Source organism: Anoplopoma fimbria, chromosome 2 (genome assembly GCF_027596085.1).
Source record: "Anoplopoma fimbria isolate UVic2021 breed Golden Eagle Sablefish chromosome 2, Afim_UVic_2022, whole genome shotgun sequence".
Lineage (NCBI taxonomy): Eukaryota > Metazoa > Chordata > Actinopteri > Perciformes > Anoplopomatidae > Anoplopoma > Anoplopoma fimbria.
Window position 1 is genome coordinate 7,151,963 of NC_072450.1, and position 18,240 is coordinate 7,170,202.

The 18,240-nt window shown below is 39.1% G+C and overlaps 1 protein-coding gene across 1 annotated transcript; it reads left to right on the forward strand.

Moving 5' to 3' along the window:
• The first annotated feature begins 2,305 nt into the window (after positions 1-2,305).
• On the forward strand, positions 2,306-17,057 carry LOC129107174 (sodium/potassium/calcium exchanger 1-like). Its single transcript, XM_054618581.1, has 8 exons — positions 2,306-3,265; positions 6,444-6,587; positions 7,980-8,088; positions 13,330-13,454; positions 14,546-14,824; positions 15,725-15,814; positions 16,061-16,227; positions 16,808-17,057. The coding sequence occupies exons 1-8, from the start codon at positions 2,306-2,308 to the stop codon at positions 17,055-17,057; spliced, it is 2,124 nt and encodes a 707-aa protein (XP_054474556.1).
• The last annotated feature ends 1,183 nt before the right edge of the window (positions 17,058-18,240 follow it).

Consider the following 18,240-nt stretch of genomic DNA (forward strand, 5'->3'; position numbering starts at 1 on the left):
AACATCAGAGTTCTTATTATGGAGGTGGGGTGTTTTTTTCTCTGTTCCTCTTATGAAATGTCAAAAATGTTCTAAAGACTATTTCTTTTGCCTTTTTATTAGATATTGAGTGGAACTGCAGAAAGTAAAAATGGTGGTAGGAGACAAATATTACATAAAAGGTCCATGGCACATTTTAAAATAGAATAGCATACTTATGGCATAATATGAGTTGTTGTTGAATAAACTAGTGTCTGGTGTTGGTGAGTATAAGAAGGAACATTCACACCTTTTCTTGAAGTAGATGGGGAGGTTTTCTCTTCAAAACAACATAAGGACCATTTTTTCCTACAGTATTTTATAAAAAAAATACTTAATTCTGAATCAAGTGGGACCTTTTTAAATTGGGCATTTCATCCTAATTTTCGGCTTCACACTAGAGCATGGTTAATAATGTTTGTGCACCTTTGCAGAGGTAGGTCTGAAGGCCTGGGTGGAGATGCTTAGATGGGGGGAGGGGTGGTATCATTGATAGATCTCTAGAATTAGAGTCCAAACTCTCTTCACTAACTCTGAACTAAGTGACCAAACTTTCACATTAAAGGAGCACTGTGAAGGCGTTAGTGCCGTCGAGAATTGTGGTTGCAGATCGCAACCAACTGAGCACCCCTCTGCTCCCCCCTTTCCTTTACCAAGCCTGTTGAACTACTGTGGCCTTCATGTGGATAAAAGCATCTGCTAAATGACTGTAGTGTAATGTAATGTAATGTAATGTAAAAAGGTAAAACTTGAAAAGGGGATCTGCTTCCTATGTAGATATAAATGCCTCATTGTAAGGTAACACAAGTCTTTCAGGTGATTATACACTAATGGAAACATAGTTATGACTATAATATTCAATTTCTGCTCATAAATACCCCTAAATCCTACAAACTGTTCCTTTTTAAATTTGAACTTTGACATACAATGTTTTTACACTAAATCTTGTCATACTGCATGTAAACGATGTGTGTTCTGGACACATTTTGGTCCTATGTGAACATGTGAGACGTTTTTAAAAAAAAAAAAAAAAAAAAAAATGGAAAAAACCATCACTGAAGCAAATATTTCCAGCTAAACAAAAAAAAAAAAAAAAAAATCGTTTGTGCATGTTCATCTTTTTAAATACAATAAATTTGGCACGCCCCTAAAATGAGTTTACACCTGTCCACACCCCAAAAAAAATAAAATAAAAATAAACTCCTCCTGTTGTGCTCTGGAGCATCTACTCATTCTGCTCAGAGCCGCCCAAGAGGTTTCACCCCAAACTGGGATCTGCGACCATCACTTTGAATGTTGGCTTACTGATACAGTGTAATGTGTGAAAAGGGAAGGTGCGAGGTGTTCGGCTCCTAATCCTCTTTAACAGCATTATGCTGAGCTCCGTTCCAGCCCTGACATGCGGTGCGCACTTGTAGCTCCGGAGTCAGCATCTCTGTCTTTTACGCACAGCTGGAGGGACCGTCCGCAAGTCCGAGGGGGGTGAGGGGACGAGCAGCCGGAGCCACAGGTAAGACCCGCACCACCTCCCAGCTCTCACCTGCACACAGCTGCTTTATAGATTTTATGGCTTTTGTTGTTTTGTTTTTCATTTTTGTTTGGCATGGTGAAGGATTATGGAGTTTATTATCTGTGCTGTCCTCAATTACTTACCACATTTCAGCCTCCAGCACACCCTGTTTGTAATCACATATGTGGTGGTTTTACTGAGAGGGAGATCCTCATGCACAGAGGGGGTTAATTCATGTTTCATCAATTATCTTTTTCTGCAAGTGCCAATTTAATCAGGTCTTAATATAATCGGAGGCAATTTCGGATTTAATTGCTTTATTGTGAGGCAAGTCTGGGGTTTTTTTCTTTCCGTTTTAACACAAATTCAACGCGTCTTCAATGCACCCCTGTTTTGTGAGAAGCCAAAGCCTGTGTGATTATGTAGCCATAGTAACAGGTGGCTGTCTGCATCCCCCATCACCCCCCCATACACACACACACACACACACACATACACACACACACAGTTCTCTTCAGTAGCTCTTCCTCTGCAGCTATGCAAGCAAAGATGACATTACAAATGCACACATGTTCATGATGATGTGATTTTTATCTGTTTTCCAGTCCTTCCACAGGTTGAAGCTGCCCGCTGTAAAAGATGAAACACACTCTGCGTATGTGTGTGTGTCTCCTCCCCGTCTGCGGCGTCTTCTCGCCACATAACGGAGCTGGAACCATCAGGGAATAGCGATGCATCTGACATAACTTCCTGTTTGGAGTCGAGACCAAGAGGGCAATGAAGGTGTACTCGCCTCCGAGGAGGAGGCTCAAGCCCGGTCGCGTCCTCTTCCTCATCTCAGGTGTGCTGCTGTGTTTCGTCTACACGCTGACTCTGAAGGCCAGGCTGTCAGAGCCACGAGCCTCCGCCCAGACGGATGACGCTCTCGGTGATGATGTTGTGGAGGTCAACATTCGGGAGGTGATGGCGTCCAATGAGACGGAGGAGGAGGAAGTTGTTTCACCTGAGAGCACCAGACCTCCTCCGGTGATAATCGTCAACAGGACAGATATCGAACAGTGTATCTACGTAGATCCTCAACCTCCCAAACCTCCTCCAACTCCACCGCCACCAACCACCACCCCTCTACCCCCACCCCAGCCCCCTCACAAGAAGGGTGATTACCCCGAGGACATCTTCTCAGTGGAGCAGCGACAGCAGGGCTGGGTGGCCCTGCACGTCATGGGCATGGTCTACATGTTTGTCGCTCTGGCCATCGTTTGCGACGAGTTCTTTGTTCCGGGGCTGGAGGTCCTCACCATCAAACTGCAGATCTCTGACGACGTGGCCGGGGCAACCTTTATGGCGGCAGGAGGCTCTGCCCCGGAGCTCTTCACCTCCCTGATCGGCGTCTTCGTCTCCCACAGCAACGTGGGCATCGGCACCATCGTGGGCTCGGCCGTCTTCAACATCCTGTTTGTGATCGGCATGTGCGCCATCTTCTCCCGGGAGATGTTGCACCTCACCTGGTGGCCGCTCTTCAGAGACGTTACCTTCTACATCCTGGACCTCATCATGCTCATCGTCTTCTTCCTGGACAACATGATCCTGTGGTGGGAGAGCTTGATGCTGTTGATGGGCTACATCAGCTACGTGAGCTTCATGAAGTTCAACAGTCAGATCGAGCACGTGGTCAAGACCCAGATCAACAGGCACATGAATATCGTCAAGGTGTGGACCGCAGAGGAGCCGGAGAAGGTCAGTTGGTGATACACGTCTCGGGGGGGAAAAGTAGCTTAAAGATGGATATCATGCAATTCACATCAATATAATCTGTATTCACTATGAGGTTGTAGAAAATGTTCCTCTGTTTACCAGTCTGTGTCCATCAAAGCTCATTTAATAATGAAATACAGATTGCCTCAGTGTCCAATCAGATATATGGTTGAACAATCAGCTCTCCATTCAACATTGGCAGCTCTAAATAACTGATTACAACCACAGTTTGGCGCCTTCATTTGCAACATCAAATATATCTTATTCTTGACGCTTTTAAAAGAATCAAGTGGACGTGGCAATATACTTGTATTTTCTGATCAGTTATGTGCCTGTTGTCAAGAGCAGAAATGACTCTATGGTGTCAATCGCTTTAAAGAAGGGACTTGGTTAGTCAATCAACAGAAACAAACAGCAATCAACATAGATCAACAATATATGTATCATTCAAGTCATTTTTTAAAACAGAAATACATCAAAAAATCATCCGTTCTAGTCCTTTAAATCATATTTTACTACAAACTGAATATCTTTGGGTTTTGAATTGTTGGTTGGATTAAACCACCAATTTGTATATGTATCAGATCTTTTTTTTCAAAAACATTCTAGCAATTTATAAACCTAAAAAATAATTAATGACAAAAATATTTGTTTGTTGTCCTTTAATCGATATCGCACGGAATATTTTCCTGATAATGATATTTAATACCACAATATGGCAAATTACTGCAATATCAAATGTATTGTTTATTTGATCGTCAACGCAAGTTGTTCTGCAATACTCCATTTAAAACAAAAATGAAATATCAAATTATTTTAGTTTTATAATTGCAATTTGTATTGTTGAATGAACTCTAACAGGTGTTTATTTAAAACTATTTTGCTGTAGTGCAACCCACATAATAAAAACAAACAAACAAACAAACAAAGGATGCAGACAACACAGATGTCTCTGCAGAGCAGTTGCTACCAGATCGACTTCCATCTGTACACAGTATATTTTCTACCCTTTCATCTCCTCACAGTTGGAACTGCTGCCTGCTCAGATGCAATGAAAGAGGGACAGTGATTTAGTGGGTCTGAGCAGGTGATGCCCTGTATTTGTGTAAAATCCTTTGATGGTGCTGAACAGAAAGGACTCCAGGTGTCGCAGACAGCGTGTCACAGTAATGAAGTGACAGCCCTAAAATACCATTATGTAGAGATGTTATGTCACTTTGAATGAAAAACAAACCAAGGAATAATATATTTTTAAAGGGTTTTTTTTCCTGCAGAACGCCTGAAGACTAAACGGCTTCCTGCTGCTCCCAGAAAGCAGTAATGTCTGAGCCCGTAATTAACATTCATAGCTGTGTTTCAGTATTTCAAGTATCGCCAGCACATTCTTCAATCAGCCTGAAGCACGTCTGCAGTCGGTATATGCTCCCTCAGTGATAACACTGGGCGTAATGACGCATGCTGCCACATTAATGGGTCAGAATTGCTGGAATCCAAAATATCTTCTTCCAGGAATCCCAGCATATGCATTACACATCACTTTTTGAGTATTTACAGTCGAGCCTCTTTAATGTGTTCAGAGAAGGATACTTGTTGAATGTAGGAGGCAGGGCTTAAGGATCATGTTGCAGAGACTCAGGCAGGAATCACTTAAGAACAGATTAATTAGCACGCAGGAGTGATTTGAAATATTGTATTTTATTATGTATCTGATTGAATAACAGCCAACTTAAACTGAAATAAATAATAGAAAATAATAGAAAATTAATATTCTGTTCATCGCAACAATGTGATATGCATAATGGTTTTGCCAATTTACTGGACACATATTACATTTGGCTTGACAATTCAGTAGTTGTAACACTGCAACAGGGTACTTATGAACGTTGTTAACCAGAAGGAACATGTATTTTCTGTAATAACACCTGACATGTTACTAACATCACCTGTAATGTATCATGTCGTCACTTTGAGCGCCTCCTGACTTGTTTTAGTCAAGTTATGTTTTAGCATCTAACTGCATTTCAAACCACTGCTGTTTTAATTGTCACTACTAACCATGACAGCTGTGGTGTAATTTCAGTTCCCTTTTTTATTATTTTATTTGCCCACAAACAGCTGACCAAGTGATGTTTATCATTTATATCATATCATAACCAGGTCAGTTTATTTAACCAAGTCCAAAGGCAAGTGAGACCTAGATCCTCTTAACAGCCACAGGCCTGCAGCCCCCTCCCTTTTGGTTTGCACCATATGTAGTCTTCCTATGCCACAATATTATACAGGCCTGGGTTACATAAAACAACTTAATTTACATGCAACATGTAAGCACAGTATCTGCAATCATAATGAAAGTATTAAAACCAAATTTTGACACGGGGCCTCAAGGTGAAGTAATAAAGCAGGATTAACTTTAATGCTTAAGGTTTGTAATGTGCTTTTTTGCTGATAGCAGTAAAATCATACATGCTGTAGTGATTGGATTACTGTAAAGTCCTTTGTCTGGTCTACTCAGGGACACTGTTGCACACCTGTGGGGGAAATATCCACCCGTTATCCCCCTAGAAATGTTCCTTGACAGTCAGGAGATTTGATGAGTTTAGACTGTGCTTCAGACCAAAACGTCTGGATTAAATGTGCTATATTCCAAATTAAGAGCATATGGTTGAGGGATTACCTCCACAAGGCTCTCAACATAGCGACCGATGAGCTGGCATGCTAGTAGCTAACTATGCCAACAGTGCAAACAACGACAACAGTGCTGACACAGCTAACAGTGTTTACCTGGGAGAGGAACAGGGGCTGAGTGCTACACTTCTGCCACGATGATGTGAATCGGGACTCCGTTAACAGCAGTAAACACCATATAAACGCTGTGAAGAGCGATGGCAATTATCTAACAAGTGGGGCACACACACTGGGCTGCATGTGCAGCTGGACCAGCTTGTTTGCTGCTTTATTAATGCTCTGAATAACAATTTTAGTACCTTCAAATCAAACATGTTTGATTTTTGGAAAAGGAAATCTGAACACTTGAATGTGTGATGCATACTCTTTTCACAGTTCACTTTCACTATGAAACAAACAAATCTCTGTATATGTTTACAGGTAAACTGATTTACTGAGGTGCTGCTAACTGATTAAGTTGTCATTGAATTTACAGGAGAGTGAAGCTTCTCCAGCACCACCTCCTCCTGCTGCACCAAAAACTGAAGATGAATCCAAACAAGAACCTGATCCACCTCTGAGCCCCCCTCAACGCAACAAACCGCCATCAGATCCATCAGATGAAAAAGCAAAACTCAAAGTACGAAAAGCTAAATGTGTTATTGTTTATGTTTAATGAAGGTGGATTGACATTCTTCATTTGGGTTATTTATTAAATACCTGTTAGTATTAGAGCTTCCAATTTCTGGCATTTTATTTTCTGTGGTTATTTTACTTATTCAGTGAATTGCTCAGTTATGATGCTGTTCATTTTTATTCCTCATGTAAATGCAGAAATGAATCCCAGAGATGTTTAACCCTCTGGATTTTTGCTGTAATGGAAAATAACTTCTGCAAGTCATGGACAAGTTGTTTTCAAGGCTGTGAAAGGTCTTCTGTGTAGTTAAATGCTACATTTGAGTGTGTAAAATGAAACCAAACGATAACCAGCGCAATTCAGAGTCATTTTTGAAACAATTGCTCCTTGATTTCAGACAGAGTTTGACAAAAGCATCTTCTCATTTCTAGCCTGAAACTGATTTTAACATGTTTGAAATCAAAACTCAATACTGAGTTTTTATCAGCTGTAGCTTGCTAGCCAATGAAGCCAACATTAGCTAAGTTAATTGTCTGAAAACAAGTAGTATTAAATTGACAACCCTGTGAAAACCGTTCTAAATATGCAATTCAGCACTGGCTGAATACATGATGTTGTTGTGCTACCGACTGAGGCTAAATGCTAACATGTTCCAGGAAAACACCTTCTTCCACACAGTGGGTTAAAAGACAGTGATCAGACGTCGCAATTTGTCCGGTATTGTCCCGGTTTGAAGCTAGTTGTCATTATTCCCGACAAAAATCTGTTTAACTTAACACATATCCTGGTTTTCACCGCAATTAAAATAATAACAATTATATTATATTATTTTTCAGTGCATATATAAACATTTATCATATTCTGCCCCACTAATTATTATAGAATCCGATATAAAACATAAACAAAGAACCACATCTGAACTCAACACTGATTTATTTAAGCGTGTGTTAAATCAATCAATCTGTGGTTGTCAAGACTGTTGCTATGATGCTCGTGGCTCTATCTGACAGGACCTGTCAGTACACAAACAGTTAGCTATCATGCTGAAGAGAAAGTGTGTCTTCTTAGTGTGCTAAGCGCTGAAATAACTGTCCCTAGTCTTGAAAACGCCCATGGTATGTGCATAAGCGCATACATGTGTGTGTTTGCATGAACGTGCACTACACTCAAGATTGAAAATATGGTCACCCAGGGTTATTGGGGAGATTTCTCTAGTAGGAGTATTAAATTGTTGCAATCTCACAGCTAAATCAAACTTAATTCTACTCACTGCTTCCTTAATCACAAAAGATATTGGTGCTATTGGCCTTCAAAGCGTTGCACTTGTTCAACAAAATATTGCCTTGAAGTTACTGATGCAGTGAGGTTTCTGACTTTGTGTCTGCTGGCCTGTAGGTTCGTCCCATCCTGCAGCGAGGCGGCAGCGCTGCCTCCCTCCACAACGCCTCGATGAGGAGCACCATCTTCCAGCTGATGATCCACACACTGGAACCTCTGGGAGAAGGTAACAACCAGAACCAACCATGGTTTCTGCAGAAATTAGATTTTCCAGCATGTAGGTTGACGAGCTTTCAAGGAGTTTATATGCACCCCCTTTTTTTGCATTTCATTCAAATGCTAAAGGTAAAGCTGTTGCTCATGGACTACCGGAATTTTAAGAAGGCAGCTTTGCAGGTGCAAAATACAACAAAACAAATAAAACTAAAAGAAAAATTACCTTTAAGACGTGCAAAATACAACATTTCAAAAAAACAAATTAACCAAAAAGAAAACTATTTTTAAAAGTGGTGTTTTAAATCTCAAGGCCAACTTATAAAACAACCAAATACTGTGTCTGAACGTCCTATAGTTTCTCAGTTCATCTAATATACTATTTAGTAATACAATACTATCACCCTAAAAATGATAACTTGCCCATTAAAGTTAAGAGTAAAGAAAAAAAAAATCTTGCAAATTGTCTGCAAATAACTCTTCAGTTTTAGACAGCATTTTGACATTTTGGATATCTTTTGATCACAACGATGGGTAAATTGCTTTTCAAATTTTATGTCCTACTTAACTTGATACTGTAGTATTATTTCTGCACCACATCATAATGATATCCAACTGCTCACTGTGTTGTTGGATGCAAAAGGGCTGCAGCTACTGATTCTTTTATCATTATAGATAATTCTGCTTTAGATAAATGTGTCTCATTAATATCATGTATGACATAAATGCAGAAAATCTGAGGAGCTGTAGCTGGTGAACATCTGCTTAAAAAAATGACTGAAACAATTACTTAATTTACTGTCCCTTGACTAAATGTTCCAGCTCTGGGAATCAGTGACTCAGCTCTGTCCTGGTCTGAACGTTCTGTCCCTTCCTGTAAGTCAGGACAGGGTGATGACCCAGTGCGACCTTCAGCCAATCCTCAAACTCCACGGGCCGGTGTTCCCTCGCTCTCACAGCACTTGGCCACAACTGATCCTTAATCAGCTTTTCAATACAGGCTAATAAAAGCTGGATAAGAGCCAGCGTGCTAACAGACCAAGCTCTTTATCTCTATGGAGCCAGTGTACAGTAGCAGTGGGACCGGAGCTGAGGCTGTCTCCTTGTCATTACTGTAAAATGTGAATCTGAGGAGGTTTAGCTTCCTGATAACTAAACTAGTTTTCTGTGTTTTTTCTGTTCAGTTACATTAATACAGCTGTGGAGAAAATATTCAGATTATTTACTTAGGTAAAAGTACCATTAAAGGAATGGTATTAAATAAAATATCCCTCTTCTCAAATACTTTACATTGTTAAAGGGTAATTTTTTTATATTTTTTACCTGGTCTCTATATTTTCCCATGTTTTTGTGTTTATGTGACTAATGGGTAAAACAATTTTGAAATTTAAGGGAGTACCCTGCTGACGTTGAGAAATACTTTATTTCTCTGTATGGCCAATTCCATAACAAAATGACACACCACAAAAACAAGCACTTTAGCAGCTGTAGTCTGCAGCGTTCTCCCAAAATACTCATCCAATTCAAAAAATGATTGTCCCCATTATTCACTTAGACACAAAAACATGGGAGAAAAAAGGAAATAAATGTACCCTTTAAAGAAAAGCAATATGTACATAAGCCCTGAAAATTGGCTGATCCATTTCATTAGTTGGATCTAAATGTTTTATTCTCCTGTGTTGATCACTTAATGTGTGAAACAGGTGGGGAAAACTCATTGCAAACACAACAGGCTGAAGTACACCACTACCCCATGTTCTAAAAAGGACTAAAAGCATTTATGTTTAGTTCCAGGTGAGTTTTAATTACTCCATGCCTGAAAACAAAAGGTACCAAAACTTGGTGTTAACAAGTTATGTTAATAAAAAAAATTGGCTATTTTTTTTTTCTCTTGTATAATGACATATTCTTCCCCCTGTCTCTTAAGCTTACGTAGGGATGCCCCTGGTGATGAATTTCTGAGTATATGTTGTCTTTTTTTTGTTCCTGTAGTTAACTGGTCAAACAAAGTAACATCACATGATATTTTAGAAAGCTTGAAATCTGTTTAAAGGTACCGAAGAGCACAGACAGATTATTACCGTCAGTTTGAGTGGACACAGCAAAAAGTCACATCGAAAATTAAGTAAATCTCAGATGGCCAAGGAGTTAAAATAGTTGCTTTGGGTTTCCATCTTTAGAGGCTGCCCTTAGAGGCGCCGTGAAAACCCCCGGCCCGAGAAAAGCCAAAAGAGGTAAGAGCGACATCAAGTTGTCGCCTCGCTGTTGTGTCCTGTCATGTATCTTGTTGTGATTGTAGTTAATGAGCACATTCAGTAGCTCAGAAAAAAAGACAACAGTGAACTAATCACAATTCTTTACATGGCAACGTATTGCTGCCAAACCAGAAAACACATCAGTATCATGTTATAATGTGAAAAGTTTTTTAATAACAACATATTTTCAGGTTATTACAACTTGCGTTTTTATAAGAAACAATTATTGTTATAATAATATATAAATCATCTTTTATAGCATTGTATAACTTGATAACTTAGCCATATTGTGATATTGTGCAATTTTATATATATATATACAGTACCAGTTAAACGTTTGGACACACCTTCTCATTCAACTACTTTGAAGAATCTAAAATATAAAACATATTCTGGTTTGTTGAGCATTTGTTTGTTTACCACATAATTCCATATGTGTTCCTTCATAGTTTGGATGTCTTCAATATTAATCTACAATGTAGAAAAAAAAAAACATTAAATGAGAAGGTGTGTCCAAACTTTTGACTGGTACTGTATATATAGTTGCATGTGATTATGTGAAGTGTCACATAACAGGAAGAGACTGAAGTCTGATGTTCAGAATTGAGTCTGATGTGTGTCTCTGTCAATCAGAGACTTCCTTTAATGGTGATGTCAGAGGGGAGGGGTCAGTACAAAGGAAAGGTGAGACATTTTTGTGCCCGTCTGCTGTTGTTGTTGTTGTTGTTGTTGTTGTTGTTGTTGTTGTTGTTGTTGTTGTTGTTGTTGTTGTGGTGGTGCTCAGTTTGGACTGCTTCTGTCCCAGAAATGTTTCTGAACTGGTTTGGATGTTGTTTTATTAGATGGTTGTTTGTTTATATTGGATGGTTGCATGTGTGCTGCATCCAGTAGTTTCGGTGTTGTTTGTTTCACACACTGGCTGTTTGGAAAACTAATATTTAAACTATATAATAATAATAATAATCACAGGATTCTTACAGAATCTCAGTTTGTACTCATTTAGTATGAGAAATGTCTTTTCCTTAGACATTCGTTAATGCATTTTTGGAAAAGCAAAAAACAAGTTACACTTTTTTAATATCTTGTTTGTTAATACCATGATACTTTTATTCAGTTGCTAATTTGGCAGCCCATGGTATAGAAATATATATAAAAGTCAAGCCTAGGAGGAGATATACACTGTCCCACTTCTATGTACCAAGATTAGGCTTCACCAAAAATATATTCCATATTGCAAGCTGTGGGTAATTTACTCAAGTCCTAGGAGGAGTTTTTGTTCAGTTTTTTTTCTATGCCAATCTGTTTCAAAATGGCCAGAGTGTGAGTGTACAAGGTCAAAGGCATGTTGACTTGTTTGCACAAAACTGCTCATGGATGAAGTATTCCTGGACCATTATTATAAAGAACTCATGTTGTATATGAGCGATGATTCTCTTGATTGCAGCCAAGAACAAAGTTAAGCCTCTGATCATCCCGGTCTCGGGCAAATTACAGAGCAAGTCACATCAGCGCCACTCTGAAGGTGAGTTGTATGTTAGGATTTTGTTGAAAACAATCTGACAGTTTGATAAAAGCCAACAGTCACATAGATTTATATCAATTTCATGAAATAAGTGCGATAAGTGTATTAGCCTAGCTTAGCACAAAGACTGCGAGCAGGCGGAAACTCAAACTCAAAATATATAAAGTTTGGTTTGAGTGGGGCAGCAGAGTAAAAGACACATGTTGTGCTACATTGTTGGCTAAATAAAATTTTAAAAATGGTTTGTTCTGTACTGTGGTCACATTCTTTGCAGCAGCAGGTCAAATTCCAGATCAGGAGAAGATGTCTAACTCCAGCTTTAATCCCCCAAAAACTGCATCTAGGGTTGTTTTCTGTAATTTACTCAACCTTTAAACCAGAGAATTCTCCACTTAAAACATACTCCATTAACAGCTATAAACTTATGTTTGATTTGATCTTGATTGTGCTTCAGCAGCCTTAACTTGAAGACTATTATCTGCTTGTTAACATGCACTTAGTTCTCATGGTAACCTGCTCATATTTGCATGATAGTGTTTTAATAAGAATGAGTACCAACCATGTAATGGCCGCTTATACCATCTGTATCTGTATCTTTATATTGTAGTAAATATTGTATTTAGTGACGGTTTGGTGGTATTTTTTTCAATAATACGATTTCTTTATTTAGAAAAATGTGTATGCTGGAAGGGCAGCACTCATATAATAGGTTGGTTGCTTATTGGTCATCAGAGATGGTTTTAAGGGTTGTAGGAGGTTGTTCGCCACAATCAGCGGAGCCTTTCACTCGTTGTGTTTGTGCGTCACAGTACGGAGTAATGAGGTCCTTCAGAGTCTGAGGTGCAGAGCAAAGTGGGGCTGCAGGGAGTCTGGAGAGGCCTCAACAAGACTGAATCAATCAGCCCGCGGATTAACATGCAGATGGGACCGTGTGTGTGTTTGTGTGTGTGTGAGAATCCCTTTTCCTCCATTACTAGAGCATGTTTATCTCCAAGCACTCCAATCACTCCCACTGGCACTTCCTACCGGCCCACACAGCATAATCATTTTGTCAGATTCAACGTAAAAGTATGATTTGTTTCGTCTCAAAGTGTGAAATAAAAAGCACCTCCTGCTAGACGATTGCCAACACCATGAGAGGATTTTAAAGTGTGTGTGTGTGTGTGTGTGTGTGTGTGTGTGTGTGTGTGTGTGTGTGTGTGTGTGTGTGTGTGTGTGTGTGTGTGTGTGTGTGTGTGTGTGTGTGTGTGTGTGTGTGTGTGAGCAGTTTTTGTCAAAGAGAAAAAACTGTTTACTGAATCATCTACACTTGGACTTTTTGAGTGATGACAGTGATGAGAAAGGATGACTGAACAACTTAATATGAGTATTGGAGTATTCACAGTTTAACTGCCGATCTGTTTGTGGGGAGATCCAGTATGAATATAATATATTTATAAATGTCCGTGTCCTTCTGTGTGTTGTTCCTCTTTTCCAGATGATGATCCAAAGCCGACTGAGCCAGCCAGTGCTGCTGCTGCTGCCGCCGAGCCGTCAACCTCACAGCCTCAAAAGACGGAAGAGAAGAGCGAGAAGACGGCCGACCAGCCAGACGAGTCAAAGGTTCACACAGTTGATTTCAATACAATGACTAGAATAGAACATGAACACAAGCTATTATTTACACAGATCAGTTTTAAGTTGAGATTTAGAAAACTATTTCGATCATCTATTTTTGAAGTAGTGGCTTTTAGAATCTACTACCTACACATGATGTACTTTTCCCTGTATTGTGTTGCAAAACATGAACAACTACTTCAAAGTAACATTTCCTGAGATAAAGAATCATCAGCATCTCTAGCCTCCTGCCATACTCCATGTTTGTATATATGTTAATTGCAACTTGGGACAGCTGGGAAATAGGAGGTATTGATGAACTTGTGAACTATTAACTCTTATCGTTATCACTGGGAGCATTCAGCCTAAACAAAGTCGAATTTTGTCAATTTTGATTATAAAAAAAATTAAGTCACAATGAGGAACTTCCAGCTGCTGATGTGAGGTTAGAGGAGAAATCAGTGGACTCCTGCCTCATTAGCCGACCTCCATGACTCACGAACCCTTGATTTTTATGCTTTTGAGTGAGTGACTTTCCTCTGTGAAGGCCGATGTGATGGGAAAACTAAAGTACAAGTACCTCAAGTGCAGATATTAAGTAAATGTACTTAGTTATATTCCTCCACTTCAGCAGATTTTGACTTTTCAAAAAAGATATTACAAATATAATTATTAATAGCTGCGTTCATTTCTGGAAGTGAGCAATTATTGGTTCCAACTGTGCTTTTCCTGCGGTGAAGTTTTTAAAGTTTTTGCTGTGAAAAAGAGTGGTCAGATATTAGTGTTGCTATCATGATTCAGGTTCTGCAGAAATAAAAATAAAATGTAAAGTACAAGATTGACACATTTGTTCTGCTGCAGAGTTCAGCACAACAAACGTGAGACAGAGAAACATGCTGTTCATGTTTTTGATAATAGTATTTTAAATTAAATCAAGCATTGCTCCTTTGGTGCCATGTTTTCCCAGCATTGCTCATAATAATGAAATCAATTTGATATGCATTAGGGAGACGTGAAGTTTTAGCATGACAGAAAAAGTTTGGTGAACACTTTGTTAGAACAAACACTTTGTTTCACTGGTGTGGTTTCTCCTCCAGGGGGCAGCAGTGGGATCAGAGGGCTCGGAGGGCAGCGCTGGGGACAAGAGCAGTGATGAGGATAGCGTCGACTCTGGTGAGGGTGATGATGATGATGATGATGATGATGATGATGATGGAGACAAGGAGGACGAGGAAAAGGAGGAAGAGGAGGTGGAGGAGGAGAGTGAACCGTTGTCTTTAAAGTGGCCTGAAACCAGAAGCAAGCAGGCCACCTACCTGTTCCTGCTGCCCATCGTGTTCCCACTGTGGCTCACGCTGCCTGACGTCCGCAACCCGGTGAGTACAATGCAAATTCCAAGTCCTTGTACTTGTACAGTTTCTGCTACTTTATACTTCTGTTTCCTTACATCCTTGTCACACATTTTTGTGACAGCTTAAATTACTTTTCAAATGACAGTTTATTGTCCCCTTCCTGTGCAGTGAAGATCATGTATTACAGTTCATCATAAATATTTGACATCAACACATCTGAAGTGTTCCTTTATGTGTTGAGAAAAATCTCCTACTTCTTAAGCATAATAATTCATTTCAAAAACCTCTTTGATCAGCTGGAAAATGCATCGTTTCAAAGCTGAAAACAGGGCTCATGAAAAGTAGACTTTTTAGAGATACATGGATCTCACTGGACATCAACACTACAAACATAAGTTTTGCATCTTTATAAATTTTCTTTAAAAAATAAATGAATCTTGGAAAACAGGGGGAAATAAAGGTTTTGACAGGGGAATTGTTTTTTGTTTTTTATGAGCACTTGTAACTATTTTGTCCTGACTTACTCAGTGTGTGAGTCTGTCCGTAGCTAATCTCGTATGTTACTGACCAATCAGCCTTATGTTTTTGTGCACGTTATTGAATGCTCAAGCCCTCTCATGGTTGCGGTGATATACAGTTTGGAAAATATTTTTTTAAATGAATTATTTGCCTTTGATGAGGTCCTTAAAAATAAAAATAAAAAAGTGCTTGAAGAAGTTTGTGGAAAGTCCTTTACATTAATTATGTTATGCCTGTGTGGACCCTGTGTAAAGTTTTGGAAATGAGACAAATGTCACACACAAACACGTCAGTTTGACATGTTTTAATAAAGAGCACCATTTATTTATCTGGATCAATTTCTGTTTTAATGACAAGTAATAATGAGCCGTGTAAGTTTCTCTGAACTTGTTTCTTATTTCCCAGGAGGCCAAACGGTATTTTGCCATCTCGTTTATCGGCTCCATCCTGTGGATCGGAGTTTTCTCCTACCTGATGGTGTGGTGGGCTCATCAGGTTGGTTGACACTTCACACAAGTCATGTTTACAGGAATTTAAAAACCAGTGACCTATTTGTTTGATAGTGGAATGTGGAAAATGTCTCAGGTCTCTACAGATGGTGAATTAAACTTTAAAGCAGTATTGTAAACATAACAACAGGTTATTGCTTGTTTAATTTGTGCAAAAAACGAGATTTAAAAACAACATTCTGGAGTCCCTGCTGTTTTTTCGGAAAACTCAGAGTAAGTTCTTGTTTTACAGGTGGGAGAGACTATAGGTATCTCAGAGGAAATCATGGGCCTGACCATCCTGGCGGCCGGGACGTCGATCCCCGACCTGATCACCAGTGTGATCGTGGCCCGTAAAGGCCTGGGGGACATGGCCGTGTCCAGCTCAGTGGGCAGTAATATCTTTGATATCACTGTGGGGTGAGTACCAGCTGTAATTTGTTCTGCTTTCATCTAATTGCAGCAGTAGAACAAGTTCTCAGTAACTTTACTTTAGCAAAAATATCAATACAACAATGTAAAATACTCCAAACAAGTAAGTCTTCATACAAAATCCTACTTAAGTTAAATGAAAAAAGTAAGGATCATTAACAAGATGTGCTTAAAGTATAAAAAAAAGTATATCTCTCTCTATCTCTCTCTCTCTCTATATATATATATATATATATATATATATATATATATATATATATATATATATATATATATCAGTATCTACTAATACCAATAATTGTTTAAATCAAAGCAATTATTTAAATAAAAAATACAATAATTTATTTCATAATCATTTGAATTCTGTATTTTTATGGAAATCACCATTAAAAATGACAGAAACAAAGAAGAGGGATATAATTTTGACAGTTTACACTGACCAAAATGTACTTGGGTAAAGTGGAAGTAGTTTAGAATACTGGCTTACTTTCCTCTGCTGTCTAGTGTTTAGATGTACTGGTCAGATAAAGTATGTTGACAGAAACCCGTCTGTCCTCTCTGGTTTTAGTCTGCCCGTCCCGTGGCTCATTTACGCTCTGTTACACAACGGCGAGCCAGTAACCGTCAGCTCCAACGGCCTGTTCTGTGCCATCGTGCTGCTCTTCGTCATGCTCCTCTTCGTCATCATCTCCATCGCCGTCTGTCGCTGGAAGATGAGCCGAAAGTTGGGCCTGACCATGTTCATACTGTACTTTGTGTTCCTCGTGCTAAGCGTTATGCTGGAGGATCGCATGCTCACCTGTCCCATTTCAATCTGAGCTGACAGGATGAGAATTATCACTGCCATGACTTAGGTACCTCCAGACAGGATCAATACCATTACGTTGGATGTGTTAAATGGAAGAACCAAACCTGATGTCAAAAGGCTGACCTGACGCACAGTAGACATACGGTAGTAAGAAAACTTAACGAGCAGTGATGTCAAAGGAAAAGTCCATCCTCAACGTAGTTTTACATTATTAGTCTGTGATCTACAACATTTTCCAGCTGCTATTCCGTCCAAAATTAGTGTACTGTTCATTTACTTTTTTTCTGCTAACAATCCCATAATGTAAAGTCCAGTTTTTTATAGATAATTGTGCAACTTTACACCTGTCAGTGATGACACAGTGTCATAAACACTGCTCTCAATAGAGTAAATTATTGAGTGTAGCAACACACCCTAGCATTGTGACACACATCAAAAAACAACAGCACTTATTGCGTTCTATGTAAGCCCAAAAATCTTCAACTACAGGGATATATTTTTGGTACAGCACTCCAGCACTGAAAAACATCAACACTCCAGAAAAGCAGCACTTAAATCGTATTATCTCCCTGGATTGCCTTCGCTCAACCACTGTACACTGACATAGTCTTTTCTCCTGTCAATTGGCTTGATGCAAAACAGCTGGTGAGTATTGCACAGTCTGTAGCTGATAATGTTTTTAAAAAGCAACTTCAGAGCATCTACAAATTTCTGGTTTCTGCTGAACTTTATTGGTTTAGATTAACTGTTTTAACTCCTTTCCATCGTATATTTTAGACCTCAGAGTCTTGCCTGTAACATCATGGTTAGGGATGGGTGAGAGTATTTAGCTAAATCCAACCTGGCACATACAAGCAAATTTTTAGCATTTTTGATATGCCAAAAGTCTCTTTGTGATTATGTATGAAATGCACAAATAACTCACTCAAATGAAACGTGTACCTACAGTGCATTTTCTTTTGTAGATGTTTCTGCACTTGTGGTCGTAGAAATTAAAGCCTTGCAGGCTTAAGTCAGGGGGAAAGCATCGCCATTACTAAAGCATTCATACCCTATGTCACCTCACGGGGTCTGTAGAATTTTCTTTCTTTTAATACTATTAAACTTTTTTGCAAAAATCTCAGTTTCAGAAAGACACCCTTGATTTTTGATTTGGTGTCAATGCCCTCCCCAAATCACAAACTGTTCTTTAA